Source organism: Bos mutus, unplaced genomic scaffold (genome assembly GCF_027580195.1).
Source record: "Bos mutus isolate GX-2022 unplaced genomic scaffold, NWIPB_WYAK_1.1 CTG202, whole genome shotgun sequence".
NCBI lineage: Eukaryota > Metazoa > Chordata > Mammalia > Artiodactyla > Bovidae > Bos > Bos mutus.
The window spans coordinates 506,537-525,225 of NW_027219475.1; the positions used below are offsets into that span (position 1 = coordinate 506,537).

The 18,689-nt window shown below is 42.8% G+C and overlaps 1 protein-coding gene across 1 annotated transcript in view; it reads right to left on the reverse strand.

Annotated features, from left to right (window-relative positions):
* Nucleotides 1–17,655, reverse strand: part of LOC102273687 (antigen WC1.1-like) — a 54,245-nt gene extending 36,590 nt beyond the window's left edge. Inside the window, 2 exon segments of the mRNA XM_070366757.1 lie at nucleotides 6,680–7,000; nucleotides 17,527–17,655. Coding sequence (XP_070222858.1) covers nucleotides 6,680–7,000; nucleotides 17,527–17,599 — 394 coding nt within the window. The 5' untranslated portion in view covers nucleotides 17,600–17,655.
* Nucleotides 17,656–18,689: the final 1,034 nt, after the last annotated feature.

An 18,689-nucleotide genomic window follows, 5' to 3' on the forward strand; every position in this document is an offset into this window, starting at 1 on the left:
CGAGACTTGTGAGGCTATTATTTTGAATAGATTTCTCTCCCAGGAGCTAGTCTTCAAGTGATTTAGGTAAGGAAAATCATGAAGGAGGATCCATGAGTGCATGCCACCCTGTAGAGAGGTTGTCTGAGAGAAGAAATATAGACATTGTAAATAATCAACTTTTATGGTTTTTGTATTATATTTTTCTGATAATTTTTAATGGCAAAAATTCCAGGAATTTCTCAAGTGACTTCAGTGGGAAAGAACATGAGTTGAGAAAGCACTGAGAGTCATAGAAGAGGTGGTGTGGTCCTAACCATCTCTTTTGAAACCCCAGGATTTGTCAATGAACTTGGGAGAGAGTTCTGATTGGAAGTTTCAGGACTGTGAGTTTGCCAAACAGTTCCTGTTACAGATTTTTCTTCTGAGACAGGAATCATAGAAAATGATAAGGGGTGATATTTAACTGATTTTAATTCTGTTATTGTGCTTATTCTGTATTCATATTTGACATCAAGATGACAGAAAAGGAGATTCCCCTTCTCTCATTGTCTCACAGAAACAGGGTACCCCCAGCAACAAAACTGATCCTAAGAAAATAGAGATCTGTGAACTGCTTGATACAAAATTCAAATTCATTGTTTTGAAGCTCAATGGCCTACAAGAGAATGAAGAGAGACAAATAAACACAAGTATACATGAACAATTATAGACAAAACTATAAAAATGAGAAAATGAGGAGCTTCATAAAGAACTAGAAAACAATTAAAAAAAAAAAAAGAACGAAACAGAAATTCTGGAGCTTAAGGATTCAATAATTGAATTAAAAATCCAAAGGAAAGCATCAAGCAAACTCTATCATGGAAATCAAAGAATCAGTAAGCTTGAAGACATTCCATTTGAAATTACCAAGTTAGAAAAACAAAATGAAAATACAGTGAACAGAATACATAGTGCATATGGGATACCACAAGCAATATATATATATATATATATATATATATATATATATATACACACATATACTCATCAGTTCAGTTCAGTCACTCAGTCATGTCCGACTCTTTGTGACCCAATGAATCGTAGCATGTCAGGCCTCCCTGTCCATCACCAACTCCTAGAGTTCACTCAGACTCACATGCATCGAATCAGTGATGCCATCCAGCCATCTCATCCTTTGTCGCCCCTTCTCCTCCTGCCCCCAATCCCTCCCAGCATCAGAGTCTTTTCCAATGAGTCAACCCTTCACATGAGGTGGCCAAAGTACTGGAGTTTCAGCTTTAGCATCATTCCTTGCAAAGAAATCCCAGAGCTGATCTCCTTCAGAATGGACTGGCTGGATCTCCTTGCAGTCCAAGGGACTCTCAGGAGTCTTCTCCAACACCACAGTTCAAAAGCATCAATTCTTCGGTGCTCAGCTTTCTTCACAGTCCAACTCTAACATCCATACATGACCACTGGAAAAATTATAGCCTTGACTAGATGGACCTTTGTTGGCAAAGTAATGTCTCTGCTTTTCAATATGCTATCTAGGTTGGTCCTAACATGGCACCCCACTCCAGTACTCTTGCCTGGAAAATCCCATGGATGCAGGAGCCTGGTAGGCTGCAGTCCATGTGGTCACTAAGAGTCGGATACAACTGAGCGACTTCACTTTCACTTTTCACTTTCATGCATTGGAGAAGGAAATGGCAACCCACTCCAGTGTTCTTGCCTGGAGAATCCCAGGGATGAGGGAGCCTGGTGGGCTGCCATCTATGGGGTTGCACAGAGTCGGGCATGACTGAAGCAACTTAGCAGCAGCAGCAACTTTTCATAGGCCAATGTAAAAGCATATTTAAGGTAGTGTGGTGAAATTTTCTGAACTAGAATTCAGTCACCAGTGAAAATATTTTTAAAAATTATTAATAGTTAAAATGTTTTCATATTAAAAAGATGATAGAATTTGAGACCACCAGACCATCACTACACAAAAAAATGTTACAGTAAGCCATTCAAACTAAAGGAAAATCCTCAAAGCTATGAAGACTGCTCTAAATGATAATTCTATGGGTAAATACAAAAACTATTGCACGTTTTTTAAATAATAGAATATTTAAGGCAAAAATAGCCACAACATTTTATAAGATTTATTAATTTGTTTCATTATTTGTTAAGTGACAAGCTATTATTTTAAGGGCTTCCTTGATTGTTCAGTTGGTAAAGAATATACCTGCAATGCAGAAGACTCTGATTCAATTCCTGAGTTGGGAAGATCTGATGGAGAAAGGATAGGCTACCCACTCCAGTAGTCTTAGGCTTTCCTTCTTAGAATTGTAAAGAATCCACCTGCTATGCAGGAGACCTGGGTTTGATCACTGGGTTGGGAAGATCCCCTGGAGAAGGGAAAGGCTAACGCACTCCAGTATTCTGGCCTGGAGAATTCCATGGACTATATAGTCCGTGGGGTCACAAAGAGTTGGACATGACTGAGTGATTTTCAGTTTTCACTTATCATGTTAAGGTAAAATGTGCAAGATGGATCAGTATAAGGACTTGAGCTCATCTCCTCTTACAAAAGCACCAAAATCACAACTAACTGATAAACAGCAGTTAAAAAAGCATGTAACCTATCAAAAAAGATACTCTACATCCAAAGACAAAGAAGCCACAATAAGATGGTAAGAGGGGTGAATTTACAATATAATGAAATCTCATACCCACCAGGTGAGTGATCCACAAACTGGAAAATAATTATATGACAGATTCCCCACAGAATGTTTCTGAAACTCAGGTCAAGCTCCCCACCCTGGTGGTCTGGCATAAAGAAGAGCAGCCCTGAGAGCACTTGATTTTGAAGGACAGGGGGCTTGATCATAGGAACTCCACAGGAACAAGGGAAGGGAAGGGAAGGGAAGTGAAAGTCACTCAGTCATGTCCAACTCTTTGTGACCCCATGAACTGTAGCCTGCCAGGCTCCTCTGTCCATGGAACTCTTCAGGCCAGAATACTGGAGTGGATAGCCTTTCTCTCCTCCAAGGGATCTTCTCAACCCAGGGATTGAACCCAGGTCTCCCGCACTGCAGGCAGATTCTTTACTGTCTGAGCCACCAGGTAAGCCCAAGAATACTGGAGTGGGTAACCTATCCCTTCTCCAGCAGATCTTCCCAACCCAGGAATGGAACCAGGATCTCCTGCACGGTAGGCAGATTCTTTACCAGCTGAGCTCCCATGGAAGCCCACTGGGGCCCAGGGAAAAAGTCATGACTTCACAGAAGTGAAGACCAGACCTACCTGCTTGTCTTATAGGGTCTTCTGGGGAGGTGGGGGCAGCTGTGGCTCACTGCAGGGACAAGGACATTGGTGGCAGAGGTACCAGGGTGTATTCATTGGTGTGAGATCCCTGGATGCTGCCATTTTATAATAAAGATCTGGCCCCACCCAACAGCCTGCAGGCTCCAGTGCTGGGATGCCTCAGGTCAAACAACCCAAAGGGCAGGAACACAGCCTTGCCCATTAGCAGATAAGCAATCTAAACTCTTCCTGTGGTGGTGGTTTAGTCACTAAGTCATGTCCAACTCTTGCGGCCCCATGGACTGTAGCCCACCAGGCTCCTCTGTCAATGGGATTTTCCAGGCAAGAATACTGGAGTCAATTGCCATTTCCTTCTCCAGAGGATCTTCCCTACCCAGGGATCAAATCCAGGTCCCCTGCATTGCAGGCAGATGCTTTACCGACTGAGGTATGAGGGAAGCCCATAGCTCTTCCTGAGGTTATTGATATTTATCTCAGCAATCTTGATTCCAGCTTGTTCTGGAATCAGTAACCTCAGGTATGCACATGACACCACCCTTATGGCAGAAAGCAAAGAAGAACTAAAGAACCTCTTGATAAAAGTGAAAGAGGAGAGTGAAAAAGTTGGCTTAAAACTCAACATTCTGAAAACTAAGATCATGGCATCTGGTCCCATCACTTCATGACAAATAGATGGGGAAACAGTGGAAACAGTTACAGACTTTATTTTGGGGGGCTCTAAAATCTTTATTTTGGGGGGGCTTCAAATGATGAAGTAAAAGAAAGTAAAAGACGCTTACTTCTTGGAAGAAAAGTTGTGACCAACCTAGACAGCATATTAAAAAGCAGAGACATTCCTTTGCCAACAAAGGTCCATCTAGTCAAGGCTATGGTTTTTACAGTAGTCATGTATGGATGTGAGAGTTGGACTATAAAGAAATCTGAGCACAAAAGAATGGATGCTTTTGAGCTGTGGTGTTGGAGAAGACTCCTGAGAGTCCCTTGGACTGCAAGGAGATAAAATCAGTCCATCCTAAAGGAAATAAGTCCTGAGATTCATTGGAAGGACTAATGTTGAAGCTGAAACTCCAATACTTTGGCCACCTCATGTGAAAAGCTGACTCATTTGAAAAGATCCTGATGCTGGGAAAGATTGAAGGCAGGAGGAGAAGGGGACAACAGATGATGAGGTGGTTGGATGGCATCACTGACTCAATGGACATGAGTTTGAGTAAATTCCAGGAGTTGGTGATGGACAGGGAGGCCTGTTGTGCTGCAGTCCATGAGGTCACAAAGAGTCTGACATGAATGAGTGACTGAACTGAACTGAAACTCTTCCTGACCTCACAGCTGCCTCTATACACACCTTTTGACATGACCCTGCCCACAGAAGATCAAGAACTAGCTCCACCCACTAGTCATCAGACACCAGTCACTCCCACCAGGAAGTCTGCACAAGCCTCTAGATGAGTCTCACCCACCAGGGGACAGACACCAAAAGGAAGAAGAAGGACAATCCTCCAGCCTGTGGAAGAGTGACCATAAACACAGAAATTTACAGAAAATGAGATAGCAGAAGAAAATATTCCAGACAAAGATACAAAATAAAATCCCAGAAGAACAACTAAGTGAAGTTGAAATAGGCAATCTGCCTGAAAAAGAATGCAGAGTAATGATAGTAAAGATGATCCAAGATTTTGGAAAAAGAATGGAGGCATGGAATGAGATGATACAAGAAATATTTAACAGCACTAGAAGATACACAGAACAAAGTTGAAGAATGCAGTAAAAGAAATGAAAAATATACTAGAAGGAATCAAAAGCAGAATAAATGAGGCAGAAAAACAGATAAGTGAGCTAGAAGACAGAATGGTGAATATCACTGTTGTAGGACAGAAAAAAGAATGTAAAAATGTGAGGACAATCATTGGGACAACATTAAGAAACCTCTGGGACAACATTAAATGCATAAACATGCACATTTTAGGGGCTGCTGAAGGAGAATAGGCCTGAGAAAATATTTAAAGAGATAATAGCTGAAAGTTTTCCTAATATGGGAAGGGAAATAGCCACTGAGGTCCAGTAGAAACCCAAGAAGCACATGTCAAGACACACATTAATCAAACTGACAAAAGCTAAAGACAAACTATTAAAAGCAACAAATAGCTTACAAGGAATCCTCATGTGTTTATCAGCTGATTTTCAGCAGAAACTTTGCAGGCTAAAAGAGAGTGGCATGATATATTTAAACTGACAAAAGGGGGAACCTGCCATCAAAAATCCTCTACCCAGCAAGGCTCTTGTTCAGTTTCTATGAAGAAATCAAAAGCTTTACAGACAAGAAAAAGCTAAAAGAATCCAACACCACTAAACCAGCTTACAAAAAATTCTAAAGGAACTTCTCTAGGAAGAAAATAAAGACATAGAAGAAAAAAAAATATGAATGAGAAAGCATACCAGTAAGGGCAAACATACAGTAAAGGTAGGAAAACATTCACACACAAATATGATACCAAAACTAGCAATCAGGAGGAGAGTTAAAATGCAGACTATTGGAAATGCTTTGGAAATTAGGAGATCAGCAACTTACAATAGGCTGCATATCAAAACCTCATGGAAACCACAAACCAAAAATCTACAATATATATTCACAAAAAAAATAAAATAAAAGGAATCCAAACACAGTATTAAAGATAGCCATCAAATCATAAGAGAAGAGAATCAAAGAGGAAGGGAAGAAAAAAGACCTACCAAAAAAATACAAAGCAATTAACAGAATGTCAGTAAGAACACACATATCTATAATTACCTTAAATGTAAACTGATTCAGTACTCAACCAAAAGACATAGACTGACTGGATGAAAAAAAAAACAAGACCCGTATATATGTATTGTCACTTGTCCATGGGTCTTCACACCCCATTTGGGGGGCACCACTGCTTGGACCAGAGGGTTCTATTGGCACCTCCCCCAAGAACCCACCTGCTGATACTTTGTCTCTCTAGGAGCTGTGAGTATAATAAACTCACACCTCTCCTTGCCTGCACCTTTCCTATATCCCCTCTTATAGCAGCACTTGTCTGACCAACCCATGAAAGAATACAAGCTACCATGATGAACCTAATTAATGTAGGTTCAACGAGGCAGTTGTACCTGTATGAAATATTTGGCCTCACCTCCTTGCCTCCTATGACATATCACACAGACCTGAAGGGCCCAGTGACCAATGGATCTGGAGCCTTTATTTCCAGGGACAAGCAAGCCCTTCTGCTCCCTTCAACACCTAATGCTCTAGGAATAACTGTGTGACTGGAATCTTCACCCAAGAATGTACTAAAGGCTGTGATCTGTATCCCTATAGTTACTCTGGGAATGAGACTGAGGCTTTTCTTGCTGGTGATCCCATCCTATATCAGACAGGACTTACCTGAGCAGACTGCTCCAGCATCATGGGCATGGGAATAACCCTGAGGACGATAGTCTTTCATGGTAGAATACCCACACTGCTTGAGAGCTGACTCTGTCCCTCTGCAGGAAATATAAGAAAACCAAATGGGGCCAACTCCTGGTCCAAAATAAGATCCTTGGGGAGCATCAATAGCAGCTCCACACCCCAGCAATCTGCACACCACAGTTGCCTCTTCTAAGCTCCACTTGTTATCATTCACTGTGCCCCATTTTCCTTGGTGTTTCACTTCCACTCTCCCCTCACAGCGGCGACCTCCATTCTTCAGCCTCAGACTTATAGCTGTAAGAGACACCGACACAGGAGAGATTTTAGGATACCACACAGTAGTATACTGGCAAGTGATAAAAAAAAAAATGAATACTCTGATCTCTGAAAAAGAAAATCCTTGTGAATAGCACTTCTTGACTTCTGTGGTATAAATATTCCTACAATGGCCAACTCAAAGCTCCCAATGTGCTATCACTGAACCTGGAGCAGGAAAGGAGGCATCAGGTATTTCTTATGAGCCTGCAGAACCAGCTCCAGGGACACCACCAAGGAGAGGCCTTCACAGACTCTGGATGCTGCCCTCCCTATAGATGTACTCAAGGTTACAAGGGCTGAGCTTCCCCATCTCAGTTACAGCTCATGGCCCAGGATCTAGGGAGGAATCCTCCCTCTCCTTCCCTGTCCATAGGGAGCATCTCATCCAGCCCAGGAACAGAGGGCTGGGTAACAGGCTCTAAAGTGTCCCAGTTGTTCCTGTTGCCTGGTGTTCACATCCTTGTGTAATCCCCACACTGGAATGTACATAGTAACATGCATGTAACAAATAGAATATGGCAAAAATGAGGAGATGTCACTGAAGAGATTATGCTTCAAGATGACTCCAAGTTTTCTTTTGGTGACCTATCTTGCATTCTCTCTCTTGCTCTGAATAAGCCAACTGCCACATGTGAACTATTTATTGAGAGACCCTCATGACAAGGAAAGGAGGCAGGCCCCTAGCCAACAATCAGCAAGGGACTGAGTCTCTCAGTTCAACAGTCCACCAAGGTCTGGATGCTGCCAACATCCAGGTGAGTACATTTGGGCAATAATGACCCCTAGTTGAAACTTCAGATTATTGCATCCTGGCAAGATATGAAATGAGTCAGAGAACCCAGATAGGACCTGTCAATTCCTGGCTCACAGAAAGTGTGAGATACTAGGCATTTGCTGACTTAAGCTGCCAAGTTCAGAACTAATTTTTTGCTTAATGACATATAACTAATGCATGGCTTCCCTCCAGAGTCAGAAGACAGGGGTCAACAAGCTTGGGGGTTATACATGAGCCCTCACTGCCTCACCCAGATGAGACTTCTTTCTGTGTGACCAGGTCTGCTGCCTGGTCCCACCTGTAACTGGGACCCAAACCATTTCTCTCCGTCACATCAGGTCTCACGCCATGTCCCAGGCACCTGCCTTCCTATTGGGAACTGAGAAGTGAGTTTCCATGAATCAGCTCTATTAGCTTTTAACTTGGGTCAAAAAATGAGAATCTTTCTTATAGTCTAAGGAGACGTGGTGCCTGGCATATGATTCACAATGCTCAGGTCTATGACCCACCCCACGTGCTCTCACTCTGGAAACAGAAGTGATGCATCACAGAGGGAATATCTGGGGAAATGCTGAACTGGAGAAGATCCTGGTGTGTAGTCGGCTCAGGCAGGTGGTCACAACAAGATACCACAGACTGGTTAAACAACAGAAATGTGTTTATCTTATCACAGTTCTGGAGGCTGGTAAGTCAAGATCAAGGTGCTGGCAAGGCTGTGTTCATTACGAGACTTCTGCTCTTGGCTTGCAGGCCATGGCTTCCTCACTGTGTGCTCACCTGGCCTTTCCTCAGGACACGGAGAGAGGGAGAGAGATCTGCAAAAGAGGGAGGGAGATCTGCCTCTTCTTCTCATAAAGTCACCTATTAGATTAGGACCACATCCTTATGATCTATTTAACGTTGTTGTTGGTAGTTTAGTCACTAAGGCATGTCACTAAGACACAAGGGCATGTCCAGCTTTTGTGACCTCATGGACTGTAGCCTGCCGGGCTCCTCTGACCATGGACTTTCCCAGGCAAGAATACTGGAGTGGATAGCCATTTCCTTCTCCAGGGGATCTTTCCAACCCAGGGATCAAACTCACCTCTCCTGCATTGGCAAGAGGATTCTTTATCACTGAGCCACCAGGGAAGCCTATTTAACCTCAGTTACTTCCTAAAGACCCTATTTCCAATGGAGTCAAACTAGGGGCTAGGATTCAACATATTAATTATGGAGCTACACAGTTCAGTCCATAGACCTGGAGAGGTCCAGGTTTTTTTAAGTACTGTAAATACAGAATATAATAAGACAATGTCCTTGTCTACATGTAGTTTTTAATCTAGCTCATGACACAAACAAGGAAATGATTTCATTACTGTGAAAAGTTCTAGATTTTCTCAGTAATGGTGGGCTTACTTATTGAGGCAATTTCTTCTGTTGAAAAAGTATAATTAATTTACTAAAAATTATCTTAAAAGCATTAAAGACCTGATAAAGTAGAAAGGGAAAATTGGGCCAACTCTGAAGGGAACATGTAAATTCACTGAGATTCAAAGAGATAGAAAACATAAAAAAAAAAAAAAGAAAGAAAGTAAAACTAACCAGAAATTCTGGAGCTGAATAATACAATTAGAGAACTGAAGAATTCAATTCAATACAGAGCATCAAAAGCAGTCTTGACCATCAGAGAAGTAGAAATATCATATGACATCCCTTATATATGAATCTAAAAAGAAATGAAAAAAGTGGACTTATTTACCAAACAGACTCATAGATCTAGAGAACCGAACTTGTGTTTGTTAAGGGGAAATAATAGAGTGAAGGGAGAGTTAGGGAGTTTGGAATCAACTCCTACACACTGCTGTATTTAAAGTGGATAATCAGCAAGGACCTACTTACTGAGTGTTATGTGGCAGCCTGGATGGGAGGGTAATTTAGGAGAGAATGGATACACGGATCTGTATGGCTGAGTTTCTTTGCTGTTCACCTGAAACTATCATATCATTGTTAATTGGCTATGTTTATTGTTCAGTGTAGTGAGAATTCCTAATAATGTACTTTCACAGCCTTGAGAAATTTCACAGAAATTGCACCTGGAAAAACAGCATATATTAAGAAACTGTGTTTTTCTTAAGAATAATCTCCTTGTTACAAACCCCAAGGCCAGACCCAAAAGGGAGTATGACTGGGATCATGAAAGCATGGACCTTGGAACATCGGGTAAGCATCAGGCATGAATGCTGCCTATGCACTTGCTGATTGTTCCTGAGACTAGCCCAAAAAGGAACGGTCTGGAATAAAAACAAGGAGATCTGGACTATGTCAGTGTAGTGTCTTGGAAACGATAAGATCAAAAAAACCAAAGACGGGCACAACAAAGGACAGAAATAGTATGGACCTAACAGAAACAGAAGATATTAAGAATATGTGGGAAGAATACACAGAACTATACAACAAAGATCTTCATGAGCCAGATAATCACAGTGGCGTGATCACCAATCTAGAGCCAGCCATCCTGGAATGCGAAGTCAAGTGGGCCTTAGGAAGCATCACTACAAACAAAGCTAGGAGAGGTGATGGAATTTCAGTTGAGCTATTTCAAATCCTAAAAGATGATGCTGTGAAAGTGCTGCACTCAATATGCCAGCAAATTTGGAAAACTCAGCAGTGGCCACAGGACTGGAAAAGGTCAGTTTGCATTCCAATCCTAAAGAAAGGCAATGCCAAAGAATGCTCAAACTACTGCACAATTGCACTCATCTCACATGCTAGTAAAGTAATGCTCAAAATTCTCCAAGGCAGGCTTCAACAGTGCATGAACCATGAACTTCCAGATGTTCAAGCTGGATTTAGAAAAGGCAGAGGAACCAGAGATTAAATTGCCAACATCCATTGGATGATCAAAAAAGTTAGAGAATTCCAGAAAAACATCTATTTCTGCTTTATTGACTATGCCAAAGCCTCTGACTGTGTGGACCCCAACAAACTGTGGAAAATTCTGAAAGAGATGGAAATATCAGATCACCTGACCTGCCTCTTGAGAAACCTATATGCAGGTCAGGAAGCAACAGTTAGAACTGGACATGGAACAACAGACTGGTTCCAAATAAGGAAAGGAGTATGTCAAGACTGTATTATTATCACCCTGCTTATTTAACTTACATGCAGAATACATCATGAGAAATGTTGGACTGGATAAAGCACAAGCCAGAATCCAGATTGCTGGAAGAAATATCAATAACTTCAGATATTCAGATGACACCACCCTTATGTCAGAAAGCAAAGAAGAACTAAAGAGCCTCTTGATAAAAGTGAAAGAGGAGAGTGCAAAAGTTGGCTTAAAACTCAACATTCAGAAAACTAAGATCATGGCATCAGGCCCCATCACTTCATAGCAAATAGATAGGAAACAGTGGAAACAGTGACAGACTTTATTTTGGGGGGCTGCAGATGGTGACTGCAGCCGTGAAATTAAAAGATGCTTACTCCTTGGACGAAAAGTTATGACCAACCTAGACAGCATATTAAAAAGCAAGAACATTACTTTACCAACAAAGGTCCGTCTAGTCATAGGTATGGTTTTTCCAGTAGTCATGTATGGATGTGAGAGTTGGACTATAAAGAAAGCTGAGCACCGAAGAATTGATACTTTTGAGCTGTGGCATTGGAGAAGACTCTTAAGAGTCCCTTGGACTGCAAGGAGATAAAACCAGTCCATTCTAAAGGAAATCAGTCCTGAGTATTCATTGGAAGGACTGATGCTGAAGCTGAAACTCCAATACTTTGACCACCTGATGCAAAAAACTGACTTATTTGAAAAGACCCTGATGCTGGGAAAGATTGACGGTGGAAGGAAAAGGGGATGACAGAGGATGAGGTGATTAGATGGCATCACCAACTCAATGGACATGAGTTTAAGTAAACTCCGGGAGCTGGTGATAGACAGGGAAGCCTGTCGTGCTGCAGTCCATGGGGTCAAAGAGTCGGACACGACTGAGTGACTGAACTGAACTGAACTGAGTCTGCAATTAGGAATAAAAGCTGGATTCAGAGTGGACTCTGCACCTCAGTCCAACAGAGGCTGCAGGTCCCCGACCCATTGCACCAGATTTCATGTTCTGTCTTCATTTTCATCACTCACTCCTGTACCATTAGGGCAACAGTTCAGTTACCCAGTCATGTCCAATTCTTTGCGACCCCATGGACTACAGCATGCCAGGCCTCCCTGTCCCTCACCATCTCCCAGAGTTTGACCTAGTTCATGATCATTGCATCGGTGATACAGTCCGGCCATCTCATCCTCTGACGCCCTTTTCTCCTTCTGCCCTCAATCTTTCCCAGCATCAGGGGCTTTTCCAATGAGTTGTTTGTTCACATCAGATGACCAAAATACTGGAGCTTCAGCTTTAGAATCAGTCCTTTCAGTGAATATTCAGGGTCAATCTCCCATAAGGTTGACTGGTTTGATCTCTTTGTTGTCCAAAGGACTTTCAAGAGTCTTCTTCAGAACCACAGTTTGAAAGCATCAATTCTTTGGCATTCTAGCTTCTTTACAGTCCAGCTCTTACAACAGTTTGTGACACTGGGAAGACCATAACCTTGACTATACGGATCTTTGTCAGTAGAGTAATGTCTCTGCTTTTCAACACAGTCTAGGTTTGTCATTGCTTTCCTGCCAAGAAGCAGATGTCTTCTGATTTCATGGCTGCAGTCACCATCTTCAGTGATTTTGGAGCCCAAGAAGAGGAAATCTGTCACTACTTCCACCTTTTCTCTCTCTATTTGCCAAGCAATAATGGAGCCAGATGCCTATACTACATACAATATAAGATAAAAGGTTTTTTTTTTTTTAAATACTTGACCAAGCAGAAGAATCAATGGGTTAAAAGAAAGATCAGTTGAAATTATACAATCAGAGGAGCAAAAAGAATGAAAAGAAAAAAAAAAAAAAACCTACAAGAATTATGGACGTCATTAAGAGAAACAAGGTATCTGAGATGCCTGCTCAGTCATGTCTGACTCTTTGTGACCCCATGGACTGCAGCCCTCCAGAATCCTCTGTCCACAGGATTCTCCAGGCAAGAATACTGGAGTGGGTTGTCATTCCCTTCTCCAGGGGATCTTCCTGACCCAGGGATTGAACCCGTGTCTCTTACATCTCCTGCATTGGCAGGTGGCTTCATAACCATTAGTGCCACCTGAAAGCTTGGGTTCTAATCTTACCTGTACTACCTACTCACATCTTCAGTTCAGTTCAGTTCAGTCACTCAGTCATGTCCGACTCCTTGACACCCCATGAATTGCAGCACGCCAGGCTTCCCTGTCCATCACCTACTCCCAGAGTTCACTCAAACTCACGTCCATCAAGTTGTTGATGCCATCCAGCCATCTCATCCTCTGTCGTCCCCTTCTCCTCCTGCTCTCATTTCCTTCCAGCATCAGAGTATTTTCCAAGGAGTCAACTCTTCACATGAGGTGGCCACAGTACTGGAGTTTCAGCTTTAGCATCATTCCTTCCAAAGAACACTCAGGACTGATCTCCTTTAGAATGGACTGGTTTTATCTCCTTGCAGTCCAAGGGACTCTCAAGAATCTTCCCTAACACCACAGTTCAAAAGCATTAATTCTTTAGTGCTCAGCTTTCTTCATAGTCCAACTCTCACATCCATACATGACCACTGCAAAAACCATAACCTTGACTAGATGGACCTTTGTTGGCAAAGTAATATCTCTGTTTTTTATTGTACTATCTAGATTGGTCATAACTTTCCTTCCAAGGAGTAAGCGTCTTTTAATTTCATGGCTGCAATCACCATCTGCAGTGATTTTGAAGCACAGAAAAATAAAGTCTGACACTGTTTCCCTATCTATTTCCCATGAAGTGATGAGACCAGATGCCATGATCTTCGTTTTCTGAATGTTGAGGTTTAAGCCAACTTTTTCACTCTCCACTTTCATCAAGAGGCTTTTTAGTTCTTCTTCACTTTCTGCCATAAGGGTGGTGTCATCTGCATATCTGAGGTTATTGATATTTCTCCTGGCAATCTTGATTCCAGCTTGTGCTTCTTCCAGCCCAACGTTTCTCATGATGTACTCTGTATATAAGTTAAGTAAGCAGGGTGACAATATACAGCCTTGACGGACTCCTTTTCCTATTTGGAACCAGTGTGTTGTTCCATGTCCAGTTCTAACTGTTGCTTCCTGACCTGCATATAGGTTTCTCAAGAGGCAGGTCAGGCGGTCTGGAATTTCCATCTCTTTCAGAATTTTCCACAGTTTATTGTGATCCACACAGTCAAAAGCTTTGGCATAGTCAATAAAGCAGAAATAGGTATTTTTCTGGAACTCTCTTGCTTTTTCGATGATCTAGCGGATGTTGGCAATTTGATCTCTGGTTCCTCTGCCTTTTCTAAAACCAGTTTGAACATCTGGAAGTTCACGATTCACGTATTGCAGAAGCCTGGCTTAGAGAATTTTGAGCATTACTTTACTAGCGTGTGAGATGAGTGCAATTGTGCAGTAGTTTGAGCATTATTTGGCATTGCCTTATCTGTATTATTTAGGCAAGTGATTTAACTTTGCTTTGCCTCAGTTTCCTGAAATATTTTTTGGGATAAAGACATGCTGCCTAGTAGGACTGCTGTGCACTCAAGTTCATGTAGGTACCTGGTAGCATAGTAGTCACAATCATAGTGTAAAGAGCTCCTATATAAATCATAACAAAATTACAAACATCACAACTTAAAAAGCACAAATGTTGTGAGCAAGCAATGAAGGAGTACATGAACCATTAAATTTGTGAATACACACTAGTTTTTGTCTATGAAACTGGGTAAGATTTTAAAACTTGGTAAAAAGCAAATGTTAGTGTGGATAAGTGGAATCCAATAGTCTCACACAATACTAGTGGAAATAAAATTCAGTTCAAACATTTCAAAAAGCACTTACTCTCTATGTACCAAAAGCCTTGAAGATATTCATAGCCTATAAAACAGCAATTCCAGACAGAAAATATTGTTAAGAGAAATAATTATGAATGGTCCTTACATTTAAATACAGAAAAGTTCAGATCAATTTTTTTCATGATAGCAGAAATGTCGGAAACCACTAAATGCCTGACAAAATTAAATTTATCTTTTAAGGCAGGACAAAAACGTTAAATACATTTTCTCTGTATGTTTGTTTGGTCCTCCTCCTAATGTGCAGTGTGCATCTGTATTGCAGAGTAACCAGGACTTCTCAAGTATTGGGAGTGCCTTCTTGGCCTTGAAGATGAATTATTTTTTACTTCTGATAATAGCATTGTAACTTGTTAAAAGAATAGCATTCTTTCCCAGCTCTCTTGGGGGTCATGGTGACTTGATGCTTAACTGACATATATATCCTTGGTGAACTTCATGTCAGTGTATCATTCTGATGTATGATCCTTTGTCTCAAAACTATATATGACTATGCTTTCATTTTCTAACATGAGGATTACCCAGAGTTTTTCCAAATATCTGCTTCCAAGGTTATTAGCCTCAATGTGGGTGGAATAAAATTATTTTTTCCCTCCTTAACTTGATTGCTAGTCGAATTTGTTTTGATATGTGTAACACAGGTGATTAGGTGAGTATATTGCATTTCAATTATGTAGCAAAATAATTGAAGGGAATTTAAAATTTCCATATTTTCCCTGGAATATCATATTTTTGTAATACTATGATTAAACATTTTTATTGAGTGAAAGAATACTTAATGATATAAAAGTGTTAGTCATTCAGTCGTGTCCAACTCTTTGCCACCCCATGAACTGTGTAGCCTGACAGGCTCCTCTGTCCATGGGATTCTCCAGGCAAGCACACTGGAGTGGATAGTCATTCCCTTCTCCAGGGAATCTTCCTGTCCCAGGAATTGAAGCCTGGTCTCTGGCTGCAGGCAGATTCTTTAACATTTGAGCCACCAGGGAAGCCCATAATGATATAGAAATATGTGCAAAATATATTGTTAACTTTTAAAACCAGGTTACAAAATAATGTATACTGAATTACCTAATCTTGAGGATCTATGTTATTGTGTATAAGGACATCAGTTGTGCTTGAAGGGGCCATTTTTCACCAATGCCCATCATGGATTTCATGGTGAAGACTCCTATAATGTGTGCCAAGCCCAGAAATCATCAAATGCTCACAGAAGCCAGGAATATTGTTATACAAGGAGACCACTGTTATACAAGACCAATGTCGTATGAAGTAGAATAAGAATAAATTTGTGGTAGAATAATACTGAACAGTGTTGTTTCGCTGAAACAACAAAATGAGAACACTTCTCTTGGAAAAATTCTCTTGCTTCATAAATAACTTCTAAAGAAATTTCCTAGTTTCCTAGTAAGGGCAGATGCCTTGCAAAAAACACAAGTTGTCTCCCCCTTTGGGGGTACAAAATCCACCTCTGTCCTCCAGAGCCCTCAGGAAGAGATGCTTCACCAGCATCTGCCCAGCACCCAGCACTCAAGGAGCAGAGACAAAGAAGGAGGGGGTTTCCCAAGGAGAGCTGCAGACTGGAGGCTGCGATCTAGGGGAAAAGAGTGAGCTCTGAGATGAGACAGGGCTGCACTGAGTTTCAGCGGACCAGCACTCACATCTGAGAGAGCCACCTCCTCCAGGCTGGAAACCAGATTCTCTGCAGCCCCAGCCCTGACACCCACCATTCTCTCACTCAGGGAAATCAGCTCCAGTGAGAGACCAGAGAGGGCATGAGAGAGAAAGTGTTCCCTACAGGTTCACAGCAGATTCTGGGAGGGAGGCAAAGAACCATCCCAGGCCCCCAGCACATCAGGAAACAAGTCACGGGAACCGGGGCAGAGACTCGGGAATGTATACACTTGGGGCTGTGCATCAACTAATCTCTACAGACAAGAGGTCCCCTCTCCTGGCTGCTGGCTCCTCTGCTCCACAATGGACACCTGGTACGAAAAGGTGAGGCCAGCAGGCAGAGCCTCTCACAGAGCCCAGTGCTGGGCAGACAGGGCAACAAGCAAAGCGGAGCCCGGGGGATGGGGAAGAGGAGCTAGAGAGAGGCAGGCAGGTGCACGATTGTCTCTGATCTGGTTACAAGCAGTGACCCAGCCCTGTGGGACCCTGTGTGCTTCACAGACTAACAGACTCAGTCTCTGCTCAGCAGCCCCAGTCCTCTCACACAGACAGGCTTCACACACCCTGAGACACACACATACACACCCTCACACACACCCCTCACACACACACACACACACACACACACCACACACACACTCTCACACACCGTCACATAAACACACCCTTACACACTCCTCACTCACCCTCACATACAGTCATACAAGCACAAAGCCCACAGGAGCATAGACAGGAAACACAGGGACACAGGGGCAGTGCTCACACACCAGGCACATGGAGCGTGTGGGAACAGCCCCGAGTCCCAGCTGAGGTTAGTCGCTGGAACTTCCTCACACTGGGAGCCACTGGGACCCTAGAAGCTTCCTGAGAACAAGGGAGACAGTGGAGGAACTCAGGCTGACCCAGCTCAGTCCAGAGCAAACCTCACTGCTCCATAAAATCTGCTGCTACGACAAGTGGACCACCCACAAGAGAGGGACCAGTATTCACAGTCAGTGTGGCTTCTTTTTAGTCAAAAACACTGACGCTCAGTTCCAGAACTCCAGACACCTTTCCCTTCACCAAGGCATGCACTGCCTGGTGTGGAGCCAGGACAGAGGGGTAGCTCTTACCTTGACCACCCACCATGGTGCCGAGGAGGAGGACACAGAGTCCCCGCAGGGAGAGGTGTCTGCCCAGAGCCATCCTGACCCCACGTCCTCAAGGTCACAGTCCCAGCTGCAGGATCAGCCTGTGAGGAGGCGTCAGGGTGCCGACTGGGGTCTATATAGACCACCCCTTACACCCTCCCTCCCGAGAGCCAATAGCGACACCTCTCACCATTTCAGGCACTATCGGAGGCTGCATCTGCCACTTTCTGCAGCTCAGACACCAATGAGCTTCTGCATCTTCAACATCTCCTTATATGAGCAGCACGGTCCTTTGACCTCCTGCTTCCGTGGTCCTGAGAGCTGGGCCCCATAATCAGGGCTGGCGTAGAAAACTATAAGTACCTTTCTTTCCTCTGATCACCCTGGCCAATCCCCAAGGACTGTGAGATTTCACAGAGTCAGGTTGTGGAATCGATTGGCCCACGGGGAATAACTCTAGTTGAATCAAACACTGATCTTCCCAGTACTGACCTCAGGCTGGAAGCAGAGTACTACAAGAAGGCTTGAAATATAAGAATATTTATTGGGCCAGCAGAAAATGAGGACAAGGATTGCAGGAATTCACAGGTGACCATGGAGAGGGTGAGGTGGAAACCATTAAGTTGAGGGGATGAGTCTGCAGGTCTTTCTTCTCTTCTCACAATGATCTGGAGACTGGGTCCTGGAGAAGGTGTATTTATGCTTAGTTGTGTCCTACTCTTTGTGACTCCTGGGATGTAACCCACCAGGATCTTCTGTCCGTAGGCTTTCACAAGCAAGAATACTGGAGTGTGTTGCCATTTCCTTCTCTAAGGTGTCTTCCCAACCCAGGGATCTCCTGTGTCTCCTGCATTGGCAGGCGGGTTCTTTATCGCTGAACCACCTGGGAAGCCCTATAAAGGATTTTCACACATGCTAAATCCCTTTCTGTTTATTGAATTTAATTTTATGTGAAATACCCCTTTCAGCTATTCAACAAATGATGCTTCAGGAGAGAAAGAGATTGCTGTTATAGGAAACAAAGAAAAAGTAGTAGTCATTATTCAACTCTGCTGCTGCTACTGCTAAGTCACTTCAGTCGTGTCTGACTCTATGCGACCCCATAGATGGCAGCCCACCAGTCTCCCCTGTCCCTGGGATTCTCC